Raw genomic sequence first — 27,842 nt, 5'->3', positions numbered from 1 at the left:
AAATATTGGTGGGTTTATCAGTGAAACCCCTAGCAGGAAACAAATGGCAACCTGGGTAAATTGAGTGGAGTTAAATAACAGAACTATTGATAAAGGTGCAGGGGAACCACAAGGCCAGAGGAGAGAATGATTTAAAGAACATGGGAATTTTGGGTGGAAAATGCCAGCTGTGATTCCTTGGGAGGCAGATGGGGGAATAAACGACCCAACCTCACAGCCCTATTGTCCTCCCAATCATTATTCTCCTGTTGAGGCTCCTCACTGGTGCAAGAAGACAGAAAAGAGAGCAGCCCAAGTTTTGCCCACACTGGTCCACCTCCAGATCACAAAACTGGGGAGAAGGAGGGTGGAGGGTGAACTCGAGGGGTGACATGGGCATATGCAGTGCGATACAGCGTCCAGATTACAAATGGCCAGTGACGTCAGGCAGGAAGGTTTGATCTTATCACGCAATCAGTAAGGAGGTTAACAAAAAGCTGAAGTAGGAATCGATATGATCAGGTGATGCTTTTCAAAGATAATTTTGGTGACAGTGTAGAGAGTGAACTGAGGTAATGATAAGTTAAGGCAGGGAAACCAGTTCTGGATGCTGTTTCCAAAGTCCAGTGCAAAGTGGAGGGCTGCTTTAAGACAATGGCAGGGAGAATGGACAAGGGGTGATAGGATGACAGGACTATATGCAGGAGGCGAGGGAGAGTGGGACCGAGTAGGCAGGATCCAATTACCCCAGCATCTAGGACATACATTGCTCAGGGAGCAATCTTTTGTGAAAAATCAAAGGTTATCTATTCACTTGAGAGAATTTCACATTAATAGAGCTAAGAATTTCTAAAGAGATATTAAAATATGGACAAGTCTGCCTACACTGTGATAATCTTCTGTCTGAATGAACTGACTCAGAGGCTTCTGGAGAAAGTGATCTCTTTCTTCCACATGGACAGCTGCTCAGCAGTGTTAACTGTTGCCCTGAGGAAGTGTTCAAGAACTCTGAGCAGACATGGTCAGGAGTAACACAGCTAGAGTCTCTCCACAGCTAGAGTCTCTCCGGCTTTCACACGTGGAGGTTATAAGCACAACTCATTATCGCAAGACACAGCTACCATTTTTTAGAGCCTACTTTGTGCCAAGCATTGTAGCCTTACAATTACAATATGGCAGTTTCTTTACTTATTCTCTAGAAATGGGAAAATGAAGAGGTTAAGTAATTTGCTCAAGGCTACAGGGACAGGAAGCAGATGTGCTGGAAAATATACCAGTGGCTTTGGGCTCACTCTTTACAGATTCTGGTGGCATAAAGGAAGCTAACTGAAATTATTCTGTGTTGGATACAATTACACATACTAATACTTGTGCGATTAATTCTGATTTTTTAAAACAAAATGTATCGGACTCAGGTCTGGAGAATGCACATTCCAATATAGAATTTCTTGAAAACAGTATTTTTATTTGATTCTTTTCTTGGGAGCCTTTCTGAATAACTTGGGTTAAGAATTTTTCTTTGAGAAGAGGAAAAGGAGGATGATGGCCCAATGCAATATTCTCCTCTAGAGCCTGAGTTCCTTCTGGGTGAGGACTAGGTCTTGTTCATAACAGCTTCCTTGATAAAACTTAATATGATGCTTAGTGCATGTTGCTGTTCAATACATATTTGTGGAGTAAATGAACCAATGGGATGCTGTTTAACAACCACAGTCTTCCTTTGGAGGGCTTTGTCATTCCAAGATGGCAGAGAAGCAGCAGAATGATTCCACTAGGCTGAATTTATGTAGCGACACAGATCAGAAGAGAAGACAGCTACTTAGACCCCACACTGGGGCAACCACACAACTGCAACTTAAGAATTATTAATAGCATGCTCCCCAAATGATTTTGTTTAGAGCTTCATAAAGCCTGGTGGAGCTGGTTCCAGTTGGCTTGGATGAGAGGTCACACAGATTAAAATAGACTTTCTTAATAAGAAACAATAGGCTACATTCATTTAGCCAAACAGAAAAAAAATGACAGGCCTTAGGGGTGGGAATGAAGCTTAATCCTATTTAAAGGCTCAATTAACCCCCAGAAGATTGAGTAGGTCCTCTGCCTTTCCTGTCATTTCTCTGTCTAGCAGAGCTTAAAAACAAAGATTCATAAAAAGGAATAAAGATATTCATATTTGTATATAAAACACTCAAAATATTTTAAATATGGCATAATAAATTTTAGAAATTTAGGAAATTGATTAGACTTTCATGGTCCTTTAAAGCCTTTTGAAATGAATCATACTCTCTTTTGAATTGGCAAATCTGTTGCCAACTGATTAAAATATTCAAACATTAGCCTCTATCTTAACATATAAATTCATTGATTAAAAAAACATTTCTTTCTTGTATTTATGTTCTCAAACAAAATTGTATTTCCTCCTTCTTGTATTTCCAATTATATTTCCTTATAATGTACTGTACATTCTCAAGAAATCTAACTTAGAATCCACTCTGGAGTGAATTTCAATCATTCTAATGTTTTAATGCACAAAAGCCAGGTTCTGCTCAAATCAGCCCATCCTGGGTTAAACGTCTGAGACAGGGCATCTGGGGGCTCGCTTAGGTCACACATACGAACCAGTGCATCGGACCTTTCACAAATCATCTGTGAATGAAACTTATCAACTTAAAAAATTTCTGCCCCAGAAATGTAAAAATGACCCAAAGAGATAATTAAATAGTGACACTTAATTTCGTGTTTTTTCTTGGTTGTTGTTATTGTTGAGGAGAAAAACATCTGGGATTATGGTTTTTTTAAAGTGGTGTGTGCATTATATGTATGTTCCCTGTTTAATTAGCTCTTTGTTTTAATAAAAATGTCTTTAAGAGGAGCTTGATAATTGAGGTGCTTCTCCCTGGCACACCGACGTCATTTTAGCAGAAAAGGTCTTCACCTCTAAGTCTCTCAAGCAGTGGCATTTCCAGCCTTTCTCCCCCTGCCCCTCCAGCTAAGAATTCCTATCCTAATTTTCTCCTTGGGGTATGGAAGAATGTGCTGATTTTCTGGAAGAAGATGACAACTTTGCTCTGTTACACCCTTTGTTTAAACCACAGCCAATCCTGCAAATCACAGAGAATATCACAACACAAGATAAAGCACAGCTTTGGCTGAAGTTCCTTTTTCTTTGTGATGCAAATGCACTCTTCACCATTTATGTTTTGTTCTAAGGAGATAGCTAATATCTCAATTATTGATGGTATGAGAGCTTGTAATGGTAATTTGAATCTGCTTAGTATATATCATTAGTCCAGCGCATGACACCAATGCAGGATAAACCGAGCAGTTTTTCTCTTGAACTGACACAAGATACCAGTTCCATGTTTTTCTTTTATTTGGATGGTTTACCTTTCAGTATATTAGACAGAAGAGGCTAGACACAGCCTAAACAGAGGAGAACACTTTAGCTCTTGGAAGGACATAAACTATGAAAACTTGTGTGTGAAAACTATCTGGCAGCAAAAATCGAGTCACTGAACTTGACACAACATCCCCCATAAAATAATCCTATCAGAACAACTCTAATGCATTAGTGTAAAGTCACTTGAAGTCATGACATCTTTTAGATGATTCCATAAGCTTTTAATTTGGCTTTTAAAAATTACACACATCAAAGAGCTAAGTGATGTGCTTCAAGCTTGGTAAAGCACCTTTAATCTGTTTTTCAAAAACAGAATTTTTAAATTTTACACAGAAAATGTAAGACCATATTGAGGATGATCAACAGATTGTTAAAAAGCATACCATTCCACCAATCTGAGTCTAATTTTTCATATTTCTGCATTTCTTATCCCCATCCACTTCCCATAATATTGTTAAACAGTTATAACTGTACCACAGAGCACAAAGATATATTACCATTTCTCTCTAATGAACTGTCCATATGGCTTCACAATTGTATTTTTGATGGTATGACATAACCTTTAAACAAGTACAACTTTTTCTAGGACTACTGAACAAGCTACTAAAATCTTTAAAAACCCTTCATAATCTTGGTCCCTCAGTAGCCTCAGGGGACTGGTTCCGGGACTCCCTGGCGGACACCAAAGTCCACATATGCTCAAGCCTCTTACATAAAATGGCCCAGTACTTATACACAACCCACACACACCCTCCTACATCCTTTAAATTCATTCTAGATTAGCTATAATAACTAACACAAAGTAAATGCTATGTAAAGAGTTGCCTTTGTGGCAAATTCCAGTTTTTCTCTTTTGGATCCTTCTGGAAATCTTTGCTTTTTCAAATATTTTTGACCCAGATTGATTGAGTCCATGGATGCAGAACCCATGGATACAAAGGGCTGACTATATGAGCAACAGATCTCCAAGGACCATTCCTCAGTACACTGAACAACACCTAATTGTTTTTCTCAAGAAAAGAGTTGTGATCACATTTACAATTAAGGCCACAAGAATTACACACTTTATTCTAACAAGATACAATGTTATGTTAGAAAACCATATTTTTTCCTTGCATTTTGAACAAAACTTATTTTCCAGGAATTCAACCATAACTTCTGCCCAGAAACTGAGGAGATATATGCATTTTAGATATTTAATGAAATGTCCACATAAAGATGGAATTTTATTCTAAAATAGATAGGAGTGAAAACAAAACCAGCATCAACTTACCAGCCTTTTCCTTCTCTGAGAGACCTGGAATCGCCTGAAAAAGAAGAAAAGCCACAAATTGTGGTATCATTAGAAGGAAATAGCAAACAATACTATTAGGAACAAAATGATGCCCCATAAATGAAGCAAAAATTAAATAGGGCCTGACACTAGAAATATCAGAGAAGAGGAACTGAATAGACATTTTTCTTTTCAAAGAAGGCATATAAATGGCAAACAAGCACATGAAAGGTGTTCAGCGTCACTAATCATCAAGGACACGCAAATCAAAGCTACAATGAGATATCAACTCACGCGTGTAGAATGTCCATCGTCAAAAAGACAAGAGATGATTAGTATAGGTGAGGATGTGAAGAAAAGGGAACCCTTGTGCACTGATAGTGGAAATGTAATTTGGTACAACCATTACGGAAAGTAGAATGGAGTTTTCTCAAAAAGTTAAAAATACTTTATACTTTCCATATATATGATCCAACAATCCCATATTTGAGTATATATGTCTAAAGAAAAGGAAAGAGGATATCAAAGTGGTATCTGCACTCCCATCTGCACTGCAACATTATCCACGATGGCCAAGATATGGTAACAGCCTCAGTGCCCACTAATGGATGAACGGATAAAGAAGATGTGGTGTGCATGTGTGTGTGTGGTTGTGTGTGTGTGTAATATTATTCAGGCCTGAATAAGAAGGAAATCATACCATTTGCTGTAACATGTGCCTTGAAGGCATTATGCAAAGTGAAATAAAGACAAATACAACATGGTATTTTTAATATGTGGAATCTTAAAAAAACAAAAAGCATGAAACAGAGAGGGTAGCAGTGGTTGCCAGGGGCTGGTGGAGTGGGAGAAATAAGGAAGGCTCAGTGAAAGGTATAAATGTTCAGCTATAAGATGAATAAGGTCTAAGGATTGAATGTAAAGCCATGGGGATTACAGTTGATAACTGTATTATACAATTGGTATTTTTTAAGAGAGTAGAATTCAAATGTTCTCACCAAAAACAGACAAATACGTGAGGTGATGGGTATATTAATTAATGAAAGAGGGAATCCTTTCACAATGTATGTGTTGTGTGCTTAGTCGCTCAGTTGTGTCTGACTCTTTGTGAGCCCATGGACTGTAGCCCACCAGGCTCCTCCGTCCATGGGGTTTTCCCAGGCAAGAGTACTGGAGTGGGCTGCCATTTCTTCCTCCAGGGGATCTCCCAACCCAGGGACTGAACCTGCATCTCCCGTGTCTCCTGCATTGCAGGCGGATTCTTTACCCTCTGAGCCATCAGGGAAGCCCTTCACAATGTATACGTCAATCAAATGATGTACATGATCTGATACATATAATCATCAATCAAATGATGATTGATTTGATATGTATATATCAAATCACTACAATGCACACTTTAAATGTCTAAAAATTTTATTTGACACTTACACTTCAATGAAGCTAAAAAGAAAAAAGAGAGCGAGCTGTGGCACTGTTGTAAAGTCACTAGATCCAGCTAAGCTCAGAGTAAATCAGTCATGTAATTGTTTTCCTCTCTGAAGACAGACTTATCTCACCCTTAAAAGGTATTGCAATAAGTGAAACTAAAAACACTTTGAATATGGATCAAATTTTTTATAGTTCAGTCTTTTTTCCCATTTTGGGAGGCAAAGAATGTTAACTGTTTGGTCAGTATCTGGGCCTTTCAAGTCTCTGTCCAGTCCTCTCAAGGCTCAGATTCCTCCTTCATAAAAGGGGATAAACACCTCGACTTCACAGGGCTGCTGAAAGCACCAGATGTAGTGGCTTCTGTAAAGCACATGAGGTCCTTAGGAAAAGACAGCCGCTCTATTTGCTACTATGGGGACTGGTCCAATGAGCAAATTACTGAAATGAGAGGTTTAGACGTTCAATTTCTACTAACAATTATCTATCACTATTATTTAGAAACTGGAGTTCAGGATGAGATGTCTTCAACAGACTTTAAGGTAGAATAGTATAGTTCTATTCTTTGTGGATACCTTAAAACAAACTAAGGAAGTGAGCTTCTGATTGCCATTCACCTCAGTCACTCATGTATAAAATACAGTTAGCATGAGGGTATTAACTTTTATTGGAAAGCCTTTTATAAATCTATCTGGCCCACTGGGATTTCACGCTTTCTACACCATAACCACTGACCACACAAGACGTCTACAAGCATGTCTCTCTCCCCCTCTTTAGGGGACAAAGTCTTCAGAGTTGAAGGAAAGAAAATAGGCTCAAATGGGAAATTAATTTTGTTGCACGTGTGTATGAGAGAGAGCGAGAGAGGGAGAGAGGAAAGTTCATGTGGACGTCTCTTATAGGTCAGTCTAAGGAAATAATATCAATCTCCATTTTTGGAAATCTCAAAGATCAAGATTCTTATATCTTTGTGAGATATTGATTATTGTCGAGAACCTCACCTTTGGAATTTACAGGATTTGGAGATTAATGCAGTTTTTCAAATAAGGGAAAACTCTATGGATAAAAAAGTGGAGGAGGATTTGTTTTGGCAAGATCGATCTACAGTGAAAGCATATTTTGACTTAATCTTGATCTATCTTTAGTTGTTCACTGCTTGTTCTCTGGCTGTGAATGCTGACTCTGCATCCTGGCAAAGATGCAGCCCTGAGGAGAACATCCAGTTATTAAATGGCAGAGAGGAGGACCACGTCCAGACAGCAGGGCATCAGAAGGACTGCACAGGCTTCCACCCCTGTCCTCAGCACCCTTTTATTTACAACAAGATCATCTGATTTCTTCTTTTTTTCAAGAATTTCTCTGATTCTGCCTTCCCTTCACAAGAAAGACATCCTACAGCTTTGGCAATATTTATTTACTTCTTATGTCTCTATTTTGGGAAAGGTCTAAGAATGGAATTAAATCCATACTATATATTTTAAACCTTGGCTCAGATTTGTCCCCTGACTAAAGATAAGGGCTTTTAAATTAAATTTTCTCTTTTGCTTCAAGCAAATAAACAACAAAACAAAATAGAAACCCTTTTGTTGACAAGACTGTAAAGGGTGGTAATAGATAATTGGCTCAGATGGTAAAGAATCTGCCTGCAATGCAGGAGACCCACGTTCAAACCCTGGTTTGGAAAGATCCTCTGGAGTAGGATAACTACCCACTCCAGTATTCTTGCCTAAAGAATCCCATGGACAGAGGGGCTTGGTGGGCTATACTCTACGAGGTCGCATCGAGTCGGGCACGACTAAGGAACTAACACTTTCATGGAGAAAGTTCCTTAGTGTATGAAGAGCTAACACTTACTAGGTTCTCAGTATGTACAAGGTACAGTTTTAAGATTTTACCTGCATAAACTCACTCAATCCTTAGACCAACTCCGTGAAGTCTTTAAAAGCACAGTAAGTTTTGTGAGGTCACATTGAAAGAATGGAAGCCAGGACACAACTATTCACATGATGATCTTCGAGATCACTAATTTCAAAATGCTAATCAGAGTATTTTGAAACAAAGGAGAAGAAAGATTTGCAGAGGTCCTATGGGCAGATATTGACTTAGACCACAAAATACTTGTGCAGGATGTCTGTATGGAACATTTAGAAATTCTCTAAATAAGCTCTCTCTTGGCTAAAGTGTTTTAGACAAATTGAATGTCTTACCCCAATTCCAAGTTGACCAGTGACAGGCCTTCTCCATATTTTATTCTATTTGATTACAAAGTATGTAACCAAGCATGTGTAAGTAAATATTTAATAAAGATATTAGCCCTATCAAACAAAAATATTTTAGCCTCCAAAGAGCCAGATCCAATATGTCACGTAGACAGTGCCAGTCACTCTAGAATATCACCCCATGCTCTGCATGATTCTTTAAGTTACCAAAACTCACCTCCATTAAATAACAGCACTAGCCATATCAGCACACAGAGAAAGGAAAGTCAAAGTTTAATGTATCCAATATCTAATAACTTTTCTTTTGAAGTATAATCACATAGTGATAACAGCTGGATATCCTTCAGCTGATTTATATTTGAATTTGAGGGAGAACCATCTCTTTAGAAAATGGTTTATGAATACACTGACTAGATTCGTGAAATTTTCTAGCCATGAAAGGCAATAAATTAAAAAAATGCTGACACCTGAATTTCAATTAATTAAAGCTATTTGTTGTTTCTTAATTAGTAGCAACTTGTGTGTGTGTGTGTGTGTGTGTGTGTGTGTGTGTAATTCATGATCCAGTTGAAGAAGATACACGAGAATAGTTCCACTCAGAGGTTGCTGAATGACAATGATTAGCACCCTTATTGGTGTGACATTAATAGGTGTAGAAGATGTAAATAATTAGGACTACCCAGGCAGAAATGGGATGGTTTTCCTGGGTGTTGAACCCCTGGGGAGAAAGTGCTGGTCAGAAAATTTCTTTTTGCCTTTGATGTAAGAATACTGGGGTGGGTTGCCATTTCCTTCTCCAGAGGCTTTTCCCACCCAGGGATCAAACTCAGGTCTCCAGCATGGCAGGCGGATTCTTTACCACTGAGCCACCAGGAAAGCACATTTCTGGGCGTGGGGAAAAAAAAAAAATCACTTCATGCAAGCTGTCTGTATCGTCTGGTACAAAGTAGGTGTTCATCAAATTTTTGTGGGAATAAAAAACCAAGTGTCTATTTGTATATATAGTTCAAGTAATATGCATGACTGTTGCTTATGAGAAAGCTCCCATAAAAAGCATATTTTTGAATTCATTAGGGGTTTTTTCTTAATAGCTGCCATATGTTTCATTTGAACTGTATCCTCAGGAAGTGATTTAACATTTCTGGCAATAAAGCAATTAAGTAGGATTTTCCTGCTGGCCATATGGGTTCGCTGTAACTTCATATTTTCTTCTCTCATTTCTCAATGGAACAAAGGGAAGTCTAGTAATAACTTCCAAATGAGAGAAAAAAAATTATTCATCGTCTTTTGTTATTTTTCTCCGTGATATTCAAATGATAGGAAACAACCTTTTCTGTGGCTATCCTTACCTTCCAGTAGTTCTCCACATGCAAAGATTTTCATTTATGTTGATTTGGTGAGCTGTTTTACAATTGAATTTTTTAAAAGCCATTAAGCAGAAAGGTTTTGAGTAAAAGGGGAGGAAACAATTTGCTTTCTCTTAATGAAGTCTTTTAAAGCTGTGTGTGGGAACCTAGACTGTGTGTGTGTCTGTTGATGTTTCTGGACATGAAACGTGTTGGGAAATGCTCATTTTGACGTGCCTTGCGGAAACGCTGTAGACATACGTTGATTCATTTGGTCTGTTGCTAGAATAGCTTTCTGCACTTACAGAAGGACCTTAGCTGGATACCTTTTAGGAATTTATACCAACTACACAGAGGCTGCTAACATAAATAGTAACGTAAGTAATGAATGTTGTACCTGAATCCATTTTATAAAATGACAAAACATTCTAATTGATCTTGATGATTTCTAAGTTCATCTTAATGATTTCAGGTGAAAATGGAGTAGGATTTTTCCTCTTTAATATGTTATTTTTATTAATATGTCAAGTCATATATATTGTTGTTGTTGTTCAGTCACTAAGTCATGTTCGACCCTTTGCGACCCCATGGACTGCAGTACGTTGGGAGATAGTGTCCTTCACTATCTCCTGGAGTTTGTTCAAACTCATGTCTATTGTGTCGATGATGCCATCCAACCTTCTCATCCTCTATCACTCCCTTCTCCTTTTGCTCTCAATCTTTCCCAGCATCAGGGTCTTTTCCAATGAGTCGGCTCTTCACATCAGGTGGCCTGATGCTCCAAAGTATTGGAGCTTCAGCTTCAGCATCAGTCCTTCTAATGAATAGTCAGGGTTGATTTTCTTTAGGACTGACTATTTGATCTCCTTGCCATCCAAGGGACTCTCAAGAGTCTTCTCCAGAATCCACAGTTCAAAAGCATCAATTCTTCAGTGCTCAGTCTTTTTTATGCTCCAACTCTCACATTTGTACCTAACTACTGGAAAACCGTAGGATCTATATGGACCTTTCTTGGCAAAGTGATGTCTCTGCTTTTTAATACCCTGTCTAGGTTTGTCATAGCTTACCTTCCAAGGAGAAAGAGTCTTTTAATTTCATGACTGCAGTCACCATCTGCAGTGATTTTGGAGCCCAAGAATATATATTATTTAATATAAAATAATATATATTATATAATATAGAAATGTATATATATATATTATATAGAAATGTATTTATATATTGCCTAAGAAAGTTATGTTTTTCTTAGTGTTTTGGAATTGGGATGATAGTCTACTACCATCAAAAAGGCCTTTTGAAGGAATTCCCTGGCGGTCCAGTGGTTAGGACTCCACACTTCTACTGCAGGGGGGAACAGAGTTCTTTCTGCTTGGTTCCACAAACCATTCAGTGTGGCCAAAAAAAAAAAAAAAATACCCTTTGAAAGTCACTCCCTTACAACAAAGGACAGCGATGAGAGGCTGAAAGCTTCTACTTGTAGGTTCCATGTAGGGAAAAATGCTACCGTTTATTTCGTCCTTTCTGTCTTCATAGGTAGTGCTTATTTTGTATGTTTTCAAATATTAGAGGTGCTGGCCATGGAAGTTTCTGGAATATTGTCTTTTTCTATAGGAATTTTTCTCTATTTGCCTTCTTAAAAATGGGAAGAATCAGTGACAGTAAATTATTCCTTTCCTTTAAGAATATTCCCTTTTATTCCCACAAAATATTATATAGTAAATTTCAAAGTACATAATTATGTCCCTAAAAATTGGAAGAATATGTCCCTCAGTGATGGAACTCCCTCGGTCTCAGAGGAGAGCACACGAGAGTCCATTGTGGGCACAATGGACAACAGGAAGAGGTTGGAAAGTCATATTTTTGTTTTGAAGACATGAAAGACAACATTAAAGGAAAGTAGGTACACTGGAAAATGGGTTTGTTTCCATGTCTATTTACAGACTCTTTTGAAATCACTCCTGTCTGTGATTTTGTTAACCAGTCAATGATTTCTGTGTGCTTTCATCTGAACAAAGAAGTTCATTGAGAAAGCTGTGTCTGATTGGCAATCTGATATCATCTGTTTTGGTTTACAAAGTCGTTCTCCAGCTTTGACAGTCATCTTTCACTGAAAACATAGACTTTATTTTTAGAGCAGTTTGAGGTTTACGACAAAACTGAGAAGAAGCTACAGAGTTTTCCCCCTAAATCCCTTGCCTGGACACACGCATATTATCAATAACGCCCTTACTATTATCAAAAATGCCCACCAGAATGGTACACTTGTTACAACTGATTGGCTTACATCGTCACATTATTAGCACTCAGAGTTCATAGTTTATATTCAGGTTCACTCTAGGTGTGGTCTACTCTACAAGTTTGGACAAATGTATAAGGACAGGAAAAAAGTGAATGTTAGCTGCTCAGTTGTGTCTGACTCTTTGTGAAGGCCAGGCTTTTCCGTTGGTGGAATTCTCTAGGCAAGAATACTGGAATGGGTAGCCATTTCCTTCTCCAAGGGATTTTCCCGACCCGGGGATCAAATCTGGGTCTCTCACATTGCAGGCAGATTTTTTATCCTCTGAGCCATCAGGAAAGCCCCTGTTTAAGGACATGTATCTACCATTATAGTATCGTAGAGAACAGTTTCATTGCTCTAAAAATCCCCTGTAAATCCTCTGTACTCCATTCATCCCTCTCTCCTTCCTAACCCCTGGTGACCACTGATATTTTTACTGTTCCCATAGTTTTGCCTTTTCCAGAATATCATATAGTTGGAATCAATGTAGCCTTTTCAGATTGGCTTTTTTCACTTAGCAATATGCACTTAAAGGTTCCTCTGTGTCTTTTCATAGCTTGATAGCTCATTTCTTCTTAGCACTAGATATGTTCCACTGTGTGAATGTGTTAGTTTTTTACCCATTCAGCTACTGAAGGACCTCTTGGTTGCTTTCAGATTTTGGCAACTTTGAATAAAGCTCCTATAAATGTCTGTGTGCAAGTTTTTGTATGAACATAAGTTTCCAATTTCATTAAGTACTAATGAGTGCAATCGCTGTAAGTGTGGGTTTAGTTTTGAAATGTTCATCTTTTGATGACATAGATATGTGAATACTTGTATTAAATAAGTCTCGGTGGGTTTACCCTTCTGACTTCTATAGTCTCATCTAGTAGTGTGTAAGATTCATAAGCAGAGAACAAAGTTCTTACTTTAACATATGGTTATAGTTGAAAGACGACTGGTGAGACTTCCCTGGTGGCCCAGTGGTTGAAAACCCGCTTTCCAATGCAGGGGACATAGGTTCAACCCCCAATCAGGGAACTAAGTTCTCACATGCCACAGCTAGAGAGGCCCACACACAGCCCCTGCTGAGCCTGCTCTCTCTAGAGCATAAGAGAAGCCTGTGTGCTGAAATTACAGAAAGGCTGTGCACTACAATGGAGACTCAGGGCAGCCAGAAATTAAAAAAACTAAATTTAAGAAAAGATGACGAGTGATGATCCTCTTCTCCTGACCTTTTCCAGATATAATCTAACAAATATCTCCCTTTCAAGAGCAGCATGTAGGTTGCTCACTGGTTTAACAAAGTGCACTCAGACCCAAGCAGCTCAGGGCAGCTCACTCCTGACTGATAGAAGCGTCAGGTGTGGCTGCCGTACGCGTCCTCGGTGGACAAGCCAGTTGTGCTCTGGTGCCTGCTGCAGCCTACAGGATACACAGAGTCTGGTGGGCTAGGAGGAGATGTGGGCTAGGTTTATACGTGTGCATACAAGAAATGTGTAGGGAAACAAAGGTGGAGCTACAGTGGCACTTGTTATTCACTGGTAGGAAAATCTTCAACAGTAATATAATTGTTGGGTAGCAGGTTTCTTTTTCTTTTTTTGCAGTAGTTATTAATATAATTTTAACAGCTCCTTTAACTCTCAAAAATGTCCCAGTTTGGATAATAATTTATATGAGAACAAGGATATCATCAATAGCATCCTATGTCCCTGGTTTTAGGGTAGGTTTGGCCTATAGAAAGCCCCAGTATGAGATATAAGGCTGTGATATTATTTATAGTAAGAAATATATCTTTGGATCTTCCATCCCTTTCCTAGCATTGCTGCTGCTGCGTCGCTTCAGTCGTGTCCGATTCTGTGCGACCCCATAGATGGCAGCCCAAAGCTCCCCATCCCTGGGATTCTCCAGGCAAGAACACTGGAGTGGGTTGTCATGTCCTTCTCCAATGCATGAAGCGAAAAGTGAAAGTGAAGTCGCTCAGTCGTGTCCGACTCTTAGCAACCCCATGGACTGCAGCCTACCAGGTGCCTCCGCCCATGGGATTTTCCAGGCAAGAGTACTGGAGTGGGGTGCCATTGCCTTCTCTGAACACATATGCTACTTCTACCCATTTCCCTTGTTCCTTACAGAACCGGTCTAATTGTAAAACAGTATCATACTTGAGAGACCCTCCTAGAAACAGGGCTCCTAAAACGCTTGGAATTTTCTAAGTTAGGAGAGTGATAAAAGGTGTTTTCTGTTATGCTAATGAGGTGACTCTTTGACCCCACTTTGAGATGGGGGCTGGCTGCCAGTGAAGCCAACCAGCCTCCTGGAAGGGGAGGGGTGCAAGTGGGGACCGAGTTCAGTTGTCAGTGGTCAGTGAATTGCCAGGAGTCATGCCTATGTAAGGCGCCTCCATGAAAACCCAAATGGCCAGCTTCTGGGTTGATGAACACCTGGAGATTTGAGAAGACTGGTGTATTCGAAGAGGGAATATTCCCATACCTACTCCTTTGCAGTTCTTCCCCTGAGTTATATCCTTTCACAACAAACCAGTAGTCTACTAGGTAAAATGTTTCTCTGAGCTCTGCAAGCCAGTATATCAGCTTAGTTCAACCCAAAGAGGGAGTCAGCGGAAGCTCCAGTCTATAGCCTTTTGGTCTGAAGCACAGGTGATAACCTGAGCTTACAAGTGGCATCTGATGTGGAGGGAGGGGGCAGTCTGTGTGACTGAACCCTTAACATGTGAGATCTGATGTGACCTCCAGGTGGATAGTGTCAGAGCTGAGTTAAATGGAAGGATACTCAGTGGTGTCTGGAGAACTGCTTGGTGATGTGAAAGAAACCCTCTCCCACATGGGAAACCTCTCCAAAGGGGAAGGAGTATTTATTCCTGTGGATCCTACAGTTGCCTTGAACTGTCCTTTTACCCAAGGTCATTGCTCTTCTCAAGCAGCTAACTCTGCAGACTTTTCCCCTCTGGGTCCTGTTAACTTCTCTTCGGGGCCGTGAGGTAATCATGGCTCAGCTAGGGGTACGCCCTACTAGTTATTGCACTAACCCTTGTATTTCTCCTCCCTTATGACCTTGTAAATAGTCCCTTTGTAACTGATCCTTCCCCCCATATAATCCTATTTCAAGTGCTTCTTCTATTTCCTATTGGAGCCCTAATTGGTACACTTCTCTTCCTTTCTTTCTTCTATGAATGTGCACAAAAATTTCATTTCTCCACTTGCTCCCCTCTCTCTCTGTGGGGCATTATGTAGGGTACAGATGGTAATAAAATAAAAAGCCTTAAGAACCACTGACGTATCTTTTAATGTCTATCTTAGTCCCAGAAAACTGCATTTCAAAATAGGTCAGTGAATTGTGAGCCTCCTGCGAAATGAAGTTTGTGACACTGCCACATTTTCAATTCCTGCTAATGTTGACGAGGTTAGAGTCGTTGAGGATTAGGAATATAAGACTTGGGGAGAGCAATGTACTCAGAGAAGGCATGAAAGCCTGTAAGCTTTAAGATTAAGTAAGAATAAGAACAGTTAGCCATATTTTTGTTTTTAAATTTAGATGGAAGGATTGGAAGGATAATTAGCCATACCAAGTTTGAAATCATCAGCATCCAGGTAGAAGTGCTTCAATGCTAATTTTCTATATAAAACTTGTTAAGTGTATTTTGCACATTAGCCATAAAAGTGAGACTTTGTAGACATACAAGAGCCAACTGAAACTGACATATTACTTTAGAAGTTAGATAACATTTTGACTTCATCTTTAACTAAATGTTCTGCTAAATATGTTTTCAACAAATACTTATCAAAGGCTGAGTAAGAGATAGGAGATGGCAGAAGGCAATGTTTCAGAGTTTCAGAGAAAAGACAAGGTTGAAATGACCATGTGTACCACTTTTTTGACAAATATCACTAAGGAACAAGTGCTCACGTCTTCCCAGGGTGTGCACCCAGGTGGGGAAGAAACAAGGCAGGGTGGAGATGGCCTGGATTAAAGGCACTAGGCAGAACCAAATAGGGAGGCAGAGTACAGAAGGGGAGATGTTTGAAGCAGGACCATTAAGAGACCTGTGTTTACAGGGGCAGGTGGAAGCTGAGGAAGACAGAAAGAGGTGGAGAAAAGAACGGCAAAGAGAGAAGCGGTTCAAGAAGGGTCACGTGATTGTAGGCATCAAAAGGGTAGTGTTTTGGGAAAAGCCGGACAAAATGGTAAACTGCCTCACTGCCATGGGAACAGGCAACACATAGTAAGAGGTGACTCTTATCCAGCACCTATTCTGCGCCAGGCACTCTTCTAAGCACCTGGCACATATTCAGTTCAGTTCAGTTGCTCAGTCGTGTCCGACTCTTTGCAGCCCCATGAACCGCAGCACGCCAGGCCTCCCTGTCCAGCACCAACTCCCGGAGTCTACCCAAACCCATGTCCACAGGGTCAGTGATGCCATCCAACCATCTCATCCTCTAGCGTCCCCTTCTCCTCCTGCCCTCAATCTTTCCCAGCATCAGGGTCTTTTCCAATGAGTCAGCTCTTCACAATAGGTAGCTAAAGTATTGGAGTTTCAGCTTCAACATCAGTCCTTCTAATGAACACCCAGGACTCATCTCCTTTTGGATGGACTGGCTGGATCTCCTCTCAGTCCAAGGGACTCTCAAGAGTCTTCTCCAACACCACAGTTCAAAAGCATCAATTCTTCAGTGCTCAGCTTTCTTTATAGTCCAACTCTCACATCCATACATGAATACTGGAAAAACCATAGCCTTGACTAGATGGACCTTTGTTGGCAAAGTAATGTCTCTGCTTTTTAATATGCTATCTAGGTTGGTCATAACTTTTCTTCCAAGCAATAAGTGTTTTATTTTCATGGCTGCAGTCACCATCCACAGTGATTTTGGAGCCCAGAAAAGTAACATTGTTTCCACTGTTTCCCCATCTATTTCCCATGAAGTGATGGGACCGGATGCCATGATCTTCGTTTTCTGAATGTTGAGCTTTAAGCCAACTTTTTCACTCTCCTCTTTCACTTTCATCAAGAGGCTCTTTAGTTCCTCTTCACTTTCTGCCATAAGGGTGGTGTCCGCATATCTGAGGTTATTGATATTTCTCCCGGCAATCTTGATTCCACCTTGTGCTTCTTCCAGCCCAGCCTTTCTCATGATGTACTCTGCATAGAAGTTAAATAAGCAGAGTGACAATATACAGCCTCGATGTACTCCTTTTCCTACTTGGAACCGGTCTGCTGTTCCATGTCCAGTTCTAACTGTTGCTTCCTGACCTGCATACAGATTTCTCAAGAGGCAGGTCAGGTGGTCTGGTATTCCCATCTCTTTCAGAATTTTCCACAGTTTATTGTGATCTACACAGTCAAAGGCTTTGGCATAGTCAGTAAAGCAGAAATAGATGTTTTTCTGGAACTCTCTTGCTTTTTCCATGATCTAGCAGATGTTGGCAATTTGATCTCTGGTTCCTCTGCCTTTGCTAAAATTAGCTTGAACATCAGCAAGTTCATAGTTCATGTATTGCTGAAGCCTGGCTTAGAGAATTTTGAGCATTACTTTACTAGCATGTGAGATGAGTGCAATTGTGCAATAGTTTGAGCATTCTTTGGCATTGCCTTTCTTTGGGATTGGAATGAAAACTGACCTTTTCCAGTCCTGTGGCCTAATAAAGTGTGTAAGTTCCTCAGTCGTGTCCAACTCTTTGTGACCCCACGGACTGTAGCCTGCCAGGCTCCTCTGTCCATGGAATTCTCCAGACAAGAATATTGGAGTGAGTTGCTGTGGCCTCCTCCAGGGGATCTTCCTGACCCAGGCATTGAACTCGAATCTCTTACATCTCCTGAGTTGGCAAGTGGGTTCTTTACCAGTAGCACCCCCTGGGAAGCCACAACTGAGTGAGCTCTCTCCAAAGCCAGGTGCTAGCAAGGAGCACTTCAGATGGAGCTTGCTTTCAAACCCTGGATTTTTCATCCATCAGCAGGGATGCCAAATGGCTAATTTATACTTAGAATGGGTATACCTTTCACCATGGTCAAAAGTAATTGGTTTAGTGGATATTTAGTTTATAAAAATGTTTCTGATTATGAGCATATCAACAAAAATGAAAGCATACAGGAAGCATAGAATAGACACTTGACCCCAGACAGCAACTGCATGATAACTGAGATTCCATTTCTTCTCCTTGGCAAAGAATCCTTGCAGAAATCATGCTCTCAAAACCACCCCACTATGGTCTGCTTCCCTCAATCGACTCCTTGGATCCTTCTCCAAACATTGTTCAATTCTGTGACTTATTGTTTAAGCTGACAAAAGGTAGTTTGGGTTTTAAATGATCAAACCGGTACTAATTAAAAAAAAAAAAGAAATATATTCTAAACTTCAACAAAATGGCACTGTATTATCTTAAACTCTTTTTGGAATATATGGCCTCATGGTGACTTCCGCTCTCCATGAATTGAGTTAAAAACTTGTCCAATCAATTCTTTTTAAGAACCTAGGATCCTGTTGGGGTAACTCCAAACTTTTATATCGGGTGCCCAACTTCATCCAAGGATCCATTTTCTGTACTTAACAAAAGAACATATTTGCTAACATGTTTTAAAATTAAAACATGAAAATAATATATTTCCCATTTCTAAGGATTATAATACAGTAAGATTCCAAAACCACAAAACTGATGTCATCCGAATTACTTAAAATGCAGAATCTAGTACCAGGAAAGAACAACACATTTTTTGAATATTTAGGTTTATTAACCTATACAGGACACAGGGAAAGAGTAAAGGAACTGAAGACAGTGATGTGACCCCAAAGTGAGAGAGCTAATCAGTTCAGTGCATTTGGATAACAAACAGAAAATTCTCTTTGTAAAGAGGCCTTTTCCTCTTTCCTATGAACCGCTGTCTTTTCTATAGGAAATTACCATTATATGAACCCTGAGTCAGGAGCACACTTCATTCAGTTCTCAGGGTTTTCCAAAATTTCTATCTTTATTTTTTTAGGTAAGAAACAAATATTCTTTTAAAAGGACTGTTATTTGCAGGCTCTGCTGATAATGATTCACACAAAATCTACGTGGCCTAGATGAAAGAGTGACCTATTTTTAAGTGTCTTTGTAGAAATTCAGTAAATGTCTCACATTCTCTGCTAGGCCTACTTTTAATTCTCATATCTGTTTTTCTTACTATTTGGGTCAAAATTCAATTAATAAACTGTACTTTTCCATATATTCTCCATGCTGAGAACCTTGAGTACTAGAAAATTAAAGATTTATTGAGGTAGGTCTGAAAATATTTCTATTCAAATGATTTACATTACGGTTTTGAACAACTATTTTTTTTAAGAAGCTATAGTAAATTTTCCTTTATGATATGCAAAATTAAGAATAAAAATAAATCAAAATTGCTTTTATTAAATGCTTTAATTTGTTAATCAAAACATTTAAGATAATATCTACTGGCTCTTTTAACTGGTACCTATTGCTATTCAATACCCTTGATCATTTTCATTTTGAGAAACAACCATAAAATAAACAAATAATAGAGTTTTAATTATTATAGTTAAATGTTTAGAAGATTTTTGTTCTACTTAGGCAAGCACTGTAGTATTTTTCTCTCTTTTTACCCCTTGTAAAACTTTCTTACTTTGATAGGCACAAACTGTTACATTGAATTTACATTACTACCTTGGACTTCATATAGAGCTGACATTCTACCATCTAATTAATCCTCAAAGGAATTAAATTGGGTATTTGGAGAACTCAGAGCTAGTTCTATGGCCTCAAGAAAATTAAACACTTTAGATCACAGTTTTTTTAGTTATAAAGTTTTAGCGTATCTTTAATGTTTCAAACTTTAAATAATTCTTAATTTGTGCTAACACGTCACGAGTTTCTCTTGGAAATGTCTGTCAGCAAAAAACTTAGCCAAACTGAAACCATATGAGTTCTAGGAAGTAATATTTCTTTGCTGCATAGAGATGGTATTACCCATAGTGTTTACTGTGATGGTTTTAATATATGTCCAGAAATCTTTGACCCTCCTTCCTTTAAAAGGTGAAGGCTCATTCCCTTCTCTAATAAAATATGGTGAAAGGCAACTTCTGATGTGATGTTACACAAAGCGTTGCAGCTTCCTCCTTGCTCTCTCTTTTGTGTGCACTAGGATCAGCTAGTTCCCGTACCATAAGGACACTTAAGTCCCGCTGTGTGGTTCACATGGCAAGGAACCAAAGTCTCCTGCCAACAGGCATGTGAGTAAGCCATATTGGAAACATCCTCCAGTCCTAGTTATGCCTTCAGAAATCTTGATAGCAAGCACAGGACAGAGATGCTAAGCCAGAACCACCCAGCTAAGCTGCTCCTAAATTTCTGACCCACAGAAACTGTGTGGGATCATTCATCGTTATTTTAAGTTGTTAAATTTCAGGGTAACTTGATATGCAGCAATAAGTAACAAACCCATTTTCCTGTATATTCAAATAAGGAATTTATGACTATCTTTTGTACACATCTGTGAAACTAACTGAACTAAAATTCATCTTATTTCCTAGAGAACTAGATTTTTTTCATGCTCCTTTAAAAGATTGTTTCATGGGGACTTCCCCAGCAGTCCAGTAGTTAAGAATCTGCACTTCCTTTTCAGGGGACATGGGTTCTATCCCTGGTGGGGGACCAGGATTCCACATGCCATGCAGTATGGCCGCCCAAAAGCCATATATTTGGAAATTAATAAACATATTTGTAAATAACTCATTAAAAAAAGCTGTTTCATGTTCAAAGACATTAATTTGCTCCTAAGATTCAAAATCACAAATTTCCCCTCATACAATTAAATAGCATGTTCTTTTGTGGCAGACCTGATGTAAATCGGCAGAACAATGGGCCTCTCTATTCTTTACAATTTTTCTCTCATCATTCTTTGCAGCTAAGCATTCTGCTTGGGTTGATGATCATCAATTATTAGCATATTTATTGAGTTCCTCTGGATATTTTAAGCGAAAATAAGAACTATGCACAACATAATAAAAGCAGTTCTACTGTTAAGGAACTTAGATTTTTCAACAAGGAATGATGTGAGCGTACACAGTCAGGCATATGGTGTTCACACCATATTGACATAGACACAGACATAAGGTAATGCAGTAAAGTGAATGCCTTATTGTTATATAACAATTATATATTGTTATATAATAATACATAAAATATAACATGTTATATACATGTATATAGATATATATTAAGTATCTTAATTTATCCTTATAGTAATCCTGTGTGGCATCCAATAGGCATTTAACTTGGTGGTATTATTTCTTTTGAAAACAGATTTTCTCTAATTATTTTTTCTGATTATATCTTAGAGACTTAAAAATATGGAAAGGTACTCTAGTGCAATGTAAATGTATATCAACTCAGCAAGCTGACTTATGAAACATGTGAAATAGTACTGTATCTCAATGCATCCAATTCTGTGGCTTCATTAGAGCCTGTCAGCATGTCCTGCTGAGCACAGTAGGGACAGTCTGTTACTTGTACAGCCGTGGCAGATGCATGTCAATGTACGGCAAAACCAATACAGTATTGTAAAGTAAAAAAAAATAAAAAATAAAGAGCCAAAAAAACCCAAAAACAAAAACAAAAACACTGCCTACAGGGTCTAACAAATCAGACTGAAATCTTTGAGTCTTACATCAGAGAGAGATCTGGCCATGTCTTTAAAAATTTGTGTTGTTTTTGCTGCTGTTGTCTCTAAAGTGAGTTCATAAGGAAACTCTCTAAAATACCACTGTAAGCGCACAGAAGATTTTTAGTAGCTCATATTATTGACAAACATGACGCAGACATGTCTCTAGGGCCATTCCTCAAACATGACTTTAAGGGAAGCTCCAACTTTATCAATAGGACACGACATCCTTCTTTGTTTTCTTTTCTATGTTAATCTGAATAAGATCTTAGCTTCCAAAATTCAAGCCATGTACTTTTACTAATGAGGTAGAAAATGGAAGTTGTTTTTTTTTTTTTTTGACAAATTAGAATCTTATTGCACATCAAGCATTTGTAAAGTCTTTACTAAACAAAAGAATTTGGAACTTAAAGCAACCAAAATACAATTATAGTTGTGTTTTCCCTGATAAACATAGAAAGTGTTATGTTTGTGTATAAAATATACAAACATGTATATATTTTAAGGCAATTATTAGAGTATCAAATAGTCTTTTGACTATACTTTGGTGATGCTATGAAATGATTATTTACCATAAGATAATGCAAGTGACTGACTTGTTTAAACACTAAGTGCTAAAAACATTTCTGCTTTTCTTGAAATTACATGGGCATGTAAATGACTACACAAACAGACACAACTGGGAGTGAGGATCATAAAGAATTTTTTTAAAAAGAACTTTGTAACTAATGGCAATTATTTTACAAAACAACTGAAAAAATAAACAAGAAAAGAGAAATCTCAGAAGCTGATCAGTCTTTGCCTGTATAGCCTGTTTAGAGCCCTGAGAGCTTGGAAAGGAAGTAAAAGTGAGGCTAATGAGGTTTTGGCTTTTAGACCTGAGCCAGTCCCTTGAGGACACTGTTGGATTAGTTCAAGTATGGTGAGGGAGGGATAATATGATACACAGAAAAAATTTTTTTCTTGCTTCCAACAGTCCTACTAAATTGCACAATCCTTCAACAACACTCCTCAAACATTTAGACATGTTCTGGGACAATAATTTTTTACATACACAAAGATAATCTCAGAAGGCCTTAAATGTTATCCTGCTACATGACAGGTTGGCAAGTGGGTGGTTTCTAAGGACCAATCATAAGGTGGAGACATAAATGAAACAGGCTGAGTGAACAATTCTCAGTACATAATTGGCCTTTCATGTGAAGACAAACAGCTGCTAGAACTTTCTGGAAAATTCTATAGAAGTTTAAAAATTCATAGAAGAACAACTTTGGCACTGTAACAGATGAAAGTTAGCACTGAGTAATCTCTGGGAAAAGACTGCCTTCTTGCATCACATTTTAAAACATGAGGTGGTTTATATTTATTCCAAATTCAACTAAGAAAATGGTTCTATTGACCATTCACTCAATATATAATAAAACTTAGTATTACAAGGCAATGAGGAGGGTATTAAAAATTATGAAGTATAATTCCAAGTGTCAGTAAACTTGAGATTTAAGAGAGAGAAAAAGACATCCACATGCAAATTTCTGTAACAATTCAAGAAAACAAGAGGTAATGTTTGACAGTAAGAAGGTCTAGATCTTTATTTAAGGAAGTCCCACTCCAGTACTCTTGCCTGGAGAATCCCATGGACAGAGGAGCCTGGTGGGCAGCCGCCTATGGGGTCGCACAGAGTCGGACACAACTGAAGTGACTTAGCAGCAGTACACTTAGAGTATTATGTGAGTATCGGTTGTGTGAATGCCTGCTAAGTCGCTTCAGTCATGTCCAACTCTTTGTGACCCCATGGACTATAGCCCACCAGGCTCCTCTGTCCGTGGGATTCGCCAGGCAAGAGTACTGGAGTGGATTGCTGTGCCCTCCTCCAGGGGATCTTCCTGACCCAGGGATCAAACCTGCATTTCTTATGACTCTTGGATTTGCAGGCCAGTTCTTTACTACTAGCACCACCTGGGAAGCCCGAATATCAGTGGACTTCTACTTATTTTTTGGAATGTGGTATAGCAGAATGCCCAAAGGCTCATATAAAAGTACACATTAGTGTGTATATATCTTGTCATTCAGAACTCAAAAGCCACCCACTGCCTTCCCCTGTCAACTTACTAGGTTGGACAAGCAATATCGTGGGCTTCAATAAGTTGGCGCTCCAATATCTTTCCTCCACTAAACCCACCCAAAGAACCTGACAAATCAGATATATCTGGGTAGTAAAACAGGTAGAACTAGGATTTCTAGGCATTTCCATCTCAGATTAGCAAGGTTAATGGTTCTCAGACTCAAGTGTACATCAGAATCATCTTCTGGACCCTGCTCCTAGAGTTTGCTTATTCAGTCAGTAGGTCTACGGTGAGGCTCAAGAATTTATATTTTCTTTAAATGATAACCACTGTTGCTGCTCCAGCGGCTGTACTTGGAGAACTGCTGAGCTAGGAGACCACATTGGTTTGATTCTAGTTCTGAAAACAGAATCTGTGGCTGGAGTCTGGTAAATTGGTGGAAAGGCTGGCATGAGATGATGCTACAGAATTAGGTGACAACTAGGTTATATAGACTTGTAGTTCATGTTAAGCCCTGACAATCTCTTTGTGGGTTTTAAGGAGATGAGTCATATTATCTGATGTGCAGTTTTCAAAGGCCATGATGGCTGCATTGAGGAGAACGTATTGGGAAGAAGAGGATCAGATCTGAGTACTGATAGGTGAGAGGTGATAGCTCAGGGCTGGTGATGAAGATGGGGAAAGTGATCAATTATCACTTACATTTTGGAGGGAGAATCATTAGTAGACACTTGGCAGTGGATTGTTTGTGGGAACATGGGAGGGGGAGATGCCCAAGAAGACGGTCAGCCTTCCACCCCAGGGAGCTGAGAAGATGCAGTAGTAGAGGGAGAGAAAACTGCAAGGGGCATGGGTAGACTGGGTGGTAGCAGGAGTCAATTTCAGTTTTGGACAAGCTCAGTCAGACGCTTTTAAATCACTGGTTACAGGAGCGTGAAGATCAGAAGAGAGGTCTGGGATGAAGTATGAGTTCTGTGGGACCTAAAACTTACAGAGATGGGGCTTCAGAGTATGGGGGTGCCACATGGCAAGAGTGGGCCTGAACACTGGTATTTAAGGACCAAGCTGAGAAGGAGCCAGCAGAGCGAACTGACAAGGACTGAAAGAGAAGAAAGAGAAAAACCTGCAGTGTGTGATGCCATGGAGGCTTAAAGAAGCAACATTTTTGAAATGAGAGGGGCAGTCTGGAGGTGGAGGTGATGCTGAGGTCAAGAAAGATGAGAATGAAAATATGGTCACTTGATCCAGCAACAAGGAAGTCGAGGAAGGCTGAAAAACCAGCAGAGGCAGATGTGGACACCTGGTAGGGAAGCTGGACTGAGTGAGCTGAAGAGTGAGAGGGAGGGGAAGAAACAAAGACATTTGCTCACTGAATCACTGATTCAGACACGGATTCATCCAATTAAGTTTTAAACAAATATTATGTGAGCTCAGCCCTGGGGGAAAGAGGGAGGATCAGGTTCCTGCTTTGGAGTGGCTCATTACAGTCTACAAGGGGAGACAGAATGGCAAACACCTTCTCTTGTGCTGGTCTTCCCGGACTTTTCTCAAACAAGTGTTGCTCTCTGGAGGCATAAGCATCTTCTGATCGCATAGGTCTTCCCAATGCTTTCACACCAAGGTGCACATAAAAAAATGATAATATTGGTACAGATCACTGAGTTGACTAGAAAGGCTGCTGAAGGCTGGAGTTATGTCCTAGAGAAACACACCCCTCTAGCTTTTGAGATGAACAGAATCATACCCAGACTGACTCACCTCAACCCAGGTATGGTCTGTTCTATTCACATCTAGGATTCATCCACCAAAACTATGGTTCAGGAGCCCTGGTAGAAAATAAATACTCTCTGAAATAAACAATTTTCTACTGAGTTTTGGGGTTGCCTGGCTTTAGTTATTTTTTGACCCTCCACTGTTCTATGAGAGTATGAAATGTTATCACTACTGATGTAGCATTTAACGGATATATTTTTATTGAAAAATATAATTTTATTTGATTTTTATTTAAAAATCTTTTAACATATTTTTACTAAAATGTCATGTCTTATTTCTCCAAGGGAACTCTACGATCCCCCAGGACAGGAGATTTGAATACATTTTCTTTCTTTTCATCCTCCCTAAGCCAGTGTAGTATCTTGCACATAGTAGGTAATGCTTATTGACTGATACACACAGGTATGTGAAATTCATGTGTTCAGGCTTTGTTTGAAGTAGAAGAGAATGCATTGCTTTCTTATCCAAATATTAAAATCAACACTGATTTTTGCCTTTGGCTGACAGACTTATCTGATACTGAAACAACCTGGCAAAAATCTATCGAATGTGAAACACTAGCAGATTGTAGGCACACATTTTTTAAAAACCAATTATTAGATATTTAACTACTATACCTACGAACTTTTGACTGGACACAAAGTCTACCTTACTAAAATACAGGTGGAGGGTATTTGTGCCTCTTTCTCTGCACTACCTTTCTTGAGTAGAATATTGCATATTCTGTGAGCTCCAAGCAAACACCAGTTGTTGTTCAGTTGCTAAGTCATGTCTGACTCTTTGCAACCTACACTAGTTATAAGTACAGTAAGTCCCATACATACAAACCTTCAAGTTACGAACTTTCAAAGATGTGAATGATGAAGAGCTGATCGACTGGAGGCCCCGGAGAAGGGACAAAAAGAAACAAGAGGGAGAAAAGTAACAGAAGAACTGAAGAGATTCATGATGCAGGAAATGACAAGGGGATTTTCTTTATTTGAGGAGGTGCTCGTGTTCCTGAGACACGTGATCTGAACATGGAACAGTGCAGGAAGGCTGCAGCAGCCATTCAGAATGCAATCCAGGGCTGCTGTGACATCACTAGACTGTTTTTCAAGAGGGTAGATAGGATTGAATCCAGCCAGAAACTAGGACCTGTGCCATGAACATCAGTCAGTTCAGTCGTTCAGTCAGGTCTGACTCTGCGACCCCACGGACTGCAGCACGCCAGGCTTCTCTGTCCATCACCAACTCCTGGAGCTTGCTCAAACCCATGTCCATCAAGTTGGTGATGCCATCCAACCATCTCATCCTCTGGTGTTCCCTTCTCCTCCTGCCTTCAACCATTCCCAGCATCAGGGTCTTTCCCAATGAGTCAGTTCTTTGCATCAGGTGGCCAAAGTATTGGAGTTTCAGCTTCAGCATCAGTCCTTTCAATGAATATTCAGGACTGATTTCCTTTAGGATGGACTGGTTGGATCTCCTTGCAGCCCAAGGGACTCTTAAGAGTCTTCTCCAACACCACAGTTCAAAAGCATCAGTTCTTCACATCAGGTGCAAGTGAAATTGCAGCTTGCCCTCCATCTCCTATTGTGATGATTCTTCAGCTCTACCACGTCCCACCCCTTCTCCCTCCTTCAGTCAAAAAACTCTTCTTGCCTGTTCTCTTGATGCCAGCCCCTGTATGCCAGCTGTCGCACTGTACTAGAACAGTAGATGCCAACACATTCAAAGCAGTAACCAGCTATCTTTTTCCAAGTCTTCTTGGCCAGTAGGAACCTTCCTATTGTGTGGCAGTGATGCTTCTCATCACGTTCCCAAGACCCTACATCCTGGGTGTGCGACAACACCTGGAAAGAGGTTATGAGGTGGCCATCTAGCCAGAGGCTCTGATTATATACATCTGTCTTTCCCCACTTTTTGTCTTTTAAATTTTATTTCTGTCTGCTTAACTCTTCGCCAGACTCTCTGTGCAATAACTGGCTATAAACGGTTATTCTAAAATACTTTCCTTACAGAGTGTCCTGACCCTACAAATAGCTTAGCCTTACAGGTATGGTTTCCTCTCTCTGAAAAATGCTTGTGCACTTGAAATTAGGTTAAAATGAACAAAAAGAATAGATAGGAAAAAGAAAAAAAAAAGATAGAGCAAAGAATATTGCCCCCAAAAGTTTAAAATAAGACTCAAAGATTTAAGAGCCAGCAGAAAAGCTCACTCACTCATCCAAGACTCTTCTAAGCCAGATTCCTCGGGTTATAGGAGTTTGGGTGGCTTCCTAATTTCTGTTACACCAGCTCCCTAGTAACCAATTCTCATGTTATGAGAATTTGTTCTTTCTAAACCTAGGCTAAGGTTTCAGAGCCATTCAGTTCAGTTCAGTCGCTCAGTTGTGTCCGACTCTTTGCGACCCCATGGACTGCAGCACACCAGGCTTCCCTGTCCAAAACC

At 39.5% G+C, this 27,842-nt stretch overlaps 1 protein-coding gene across 2 annotated transcripts in view; it reads right to left on the bottom strand.

Annotated features, from left to right (window-relative positions):
- Positions 1-27,842, bottom strand: part of DLC1 (DLC1 Rho GTPase activating protein) — a 518,014-nt gene that overhangs the window by 208,081 nt on the left and 282,091 nt on the right. For both annotated transcript variants that reach the window (XM_069573135.1, XM_069573134.1), the window contains exon 5: positions 4,653-4,686. In XM_069573135.1, coding sequence (XP_069429236.1) covers positions 4,653-4,686 — 34 coding nt within the window. The remainder of the gene's footprint in view (positions 1-4,652; positions 4,687-27,842) is intronic.

Source organism: Ovis canadensis, chromosome 26 (genome assembly GCF_042477335.2).
Source record: "Ovis canadensis isolate MfBH-ARS-UI-01 breed Bighorn chromosome 26, ARS-UI_OviCan_v2, whole genome shotgun sequence".
Taxonomy (NCBI): Eukaryota; Metazoa; Chordata; class Mammalia; order Artiodactyla; family Bovidae; genus Ovis; species Ovis canadensis.
The sequence above is the reverse complement of the archived record's forward strand: the minus strand, read 5'-3'. Positions and strand labels throughout refer to the sequence as shown.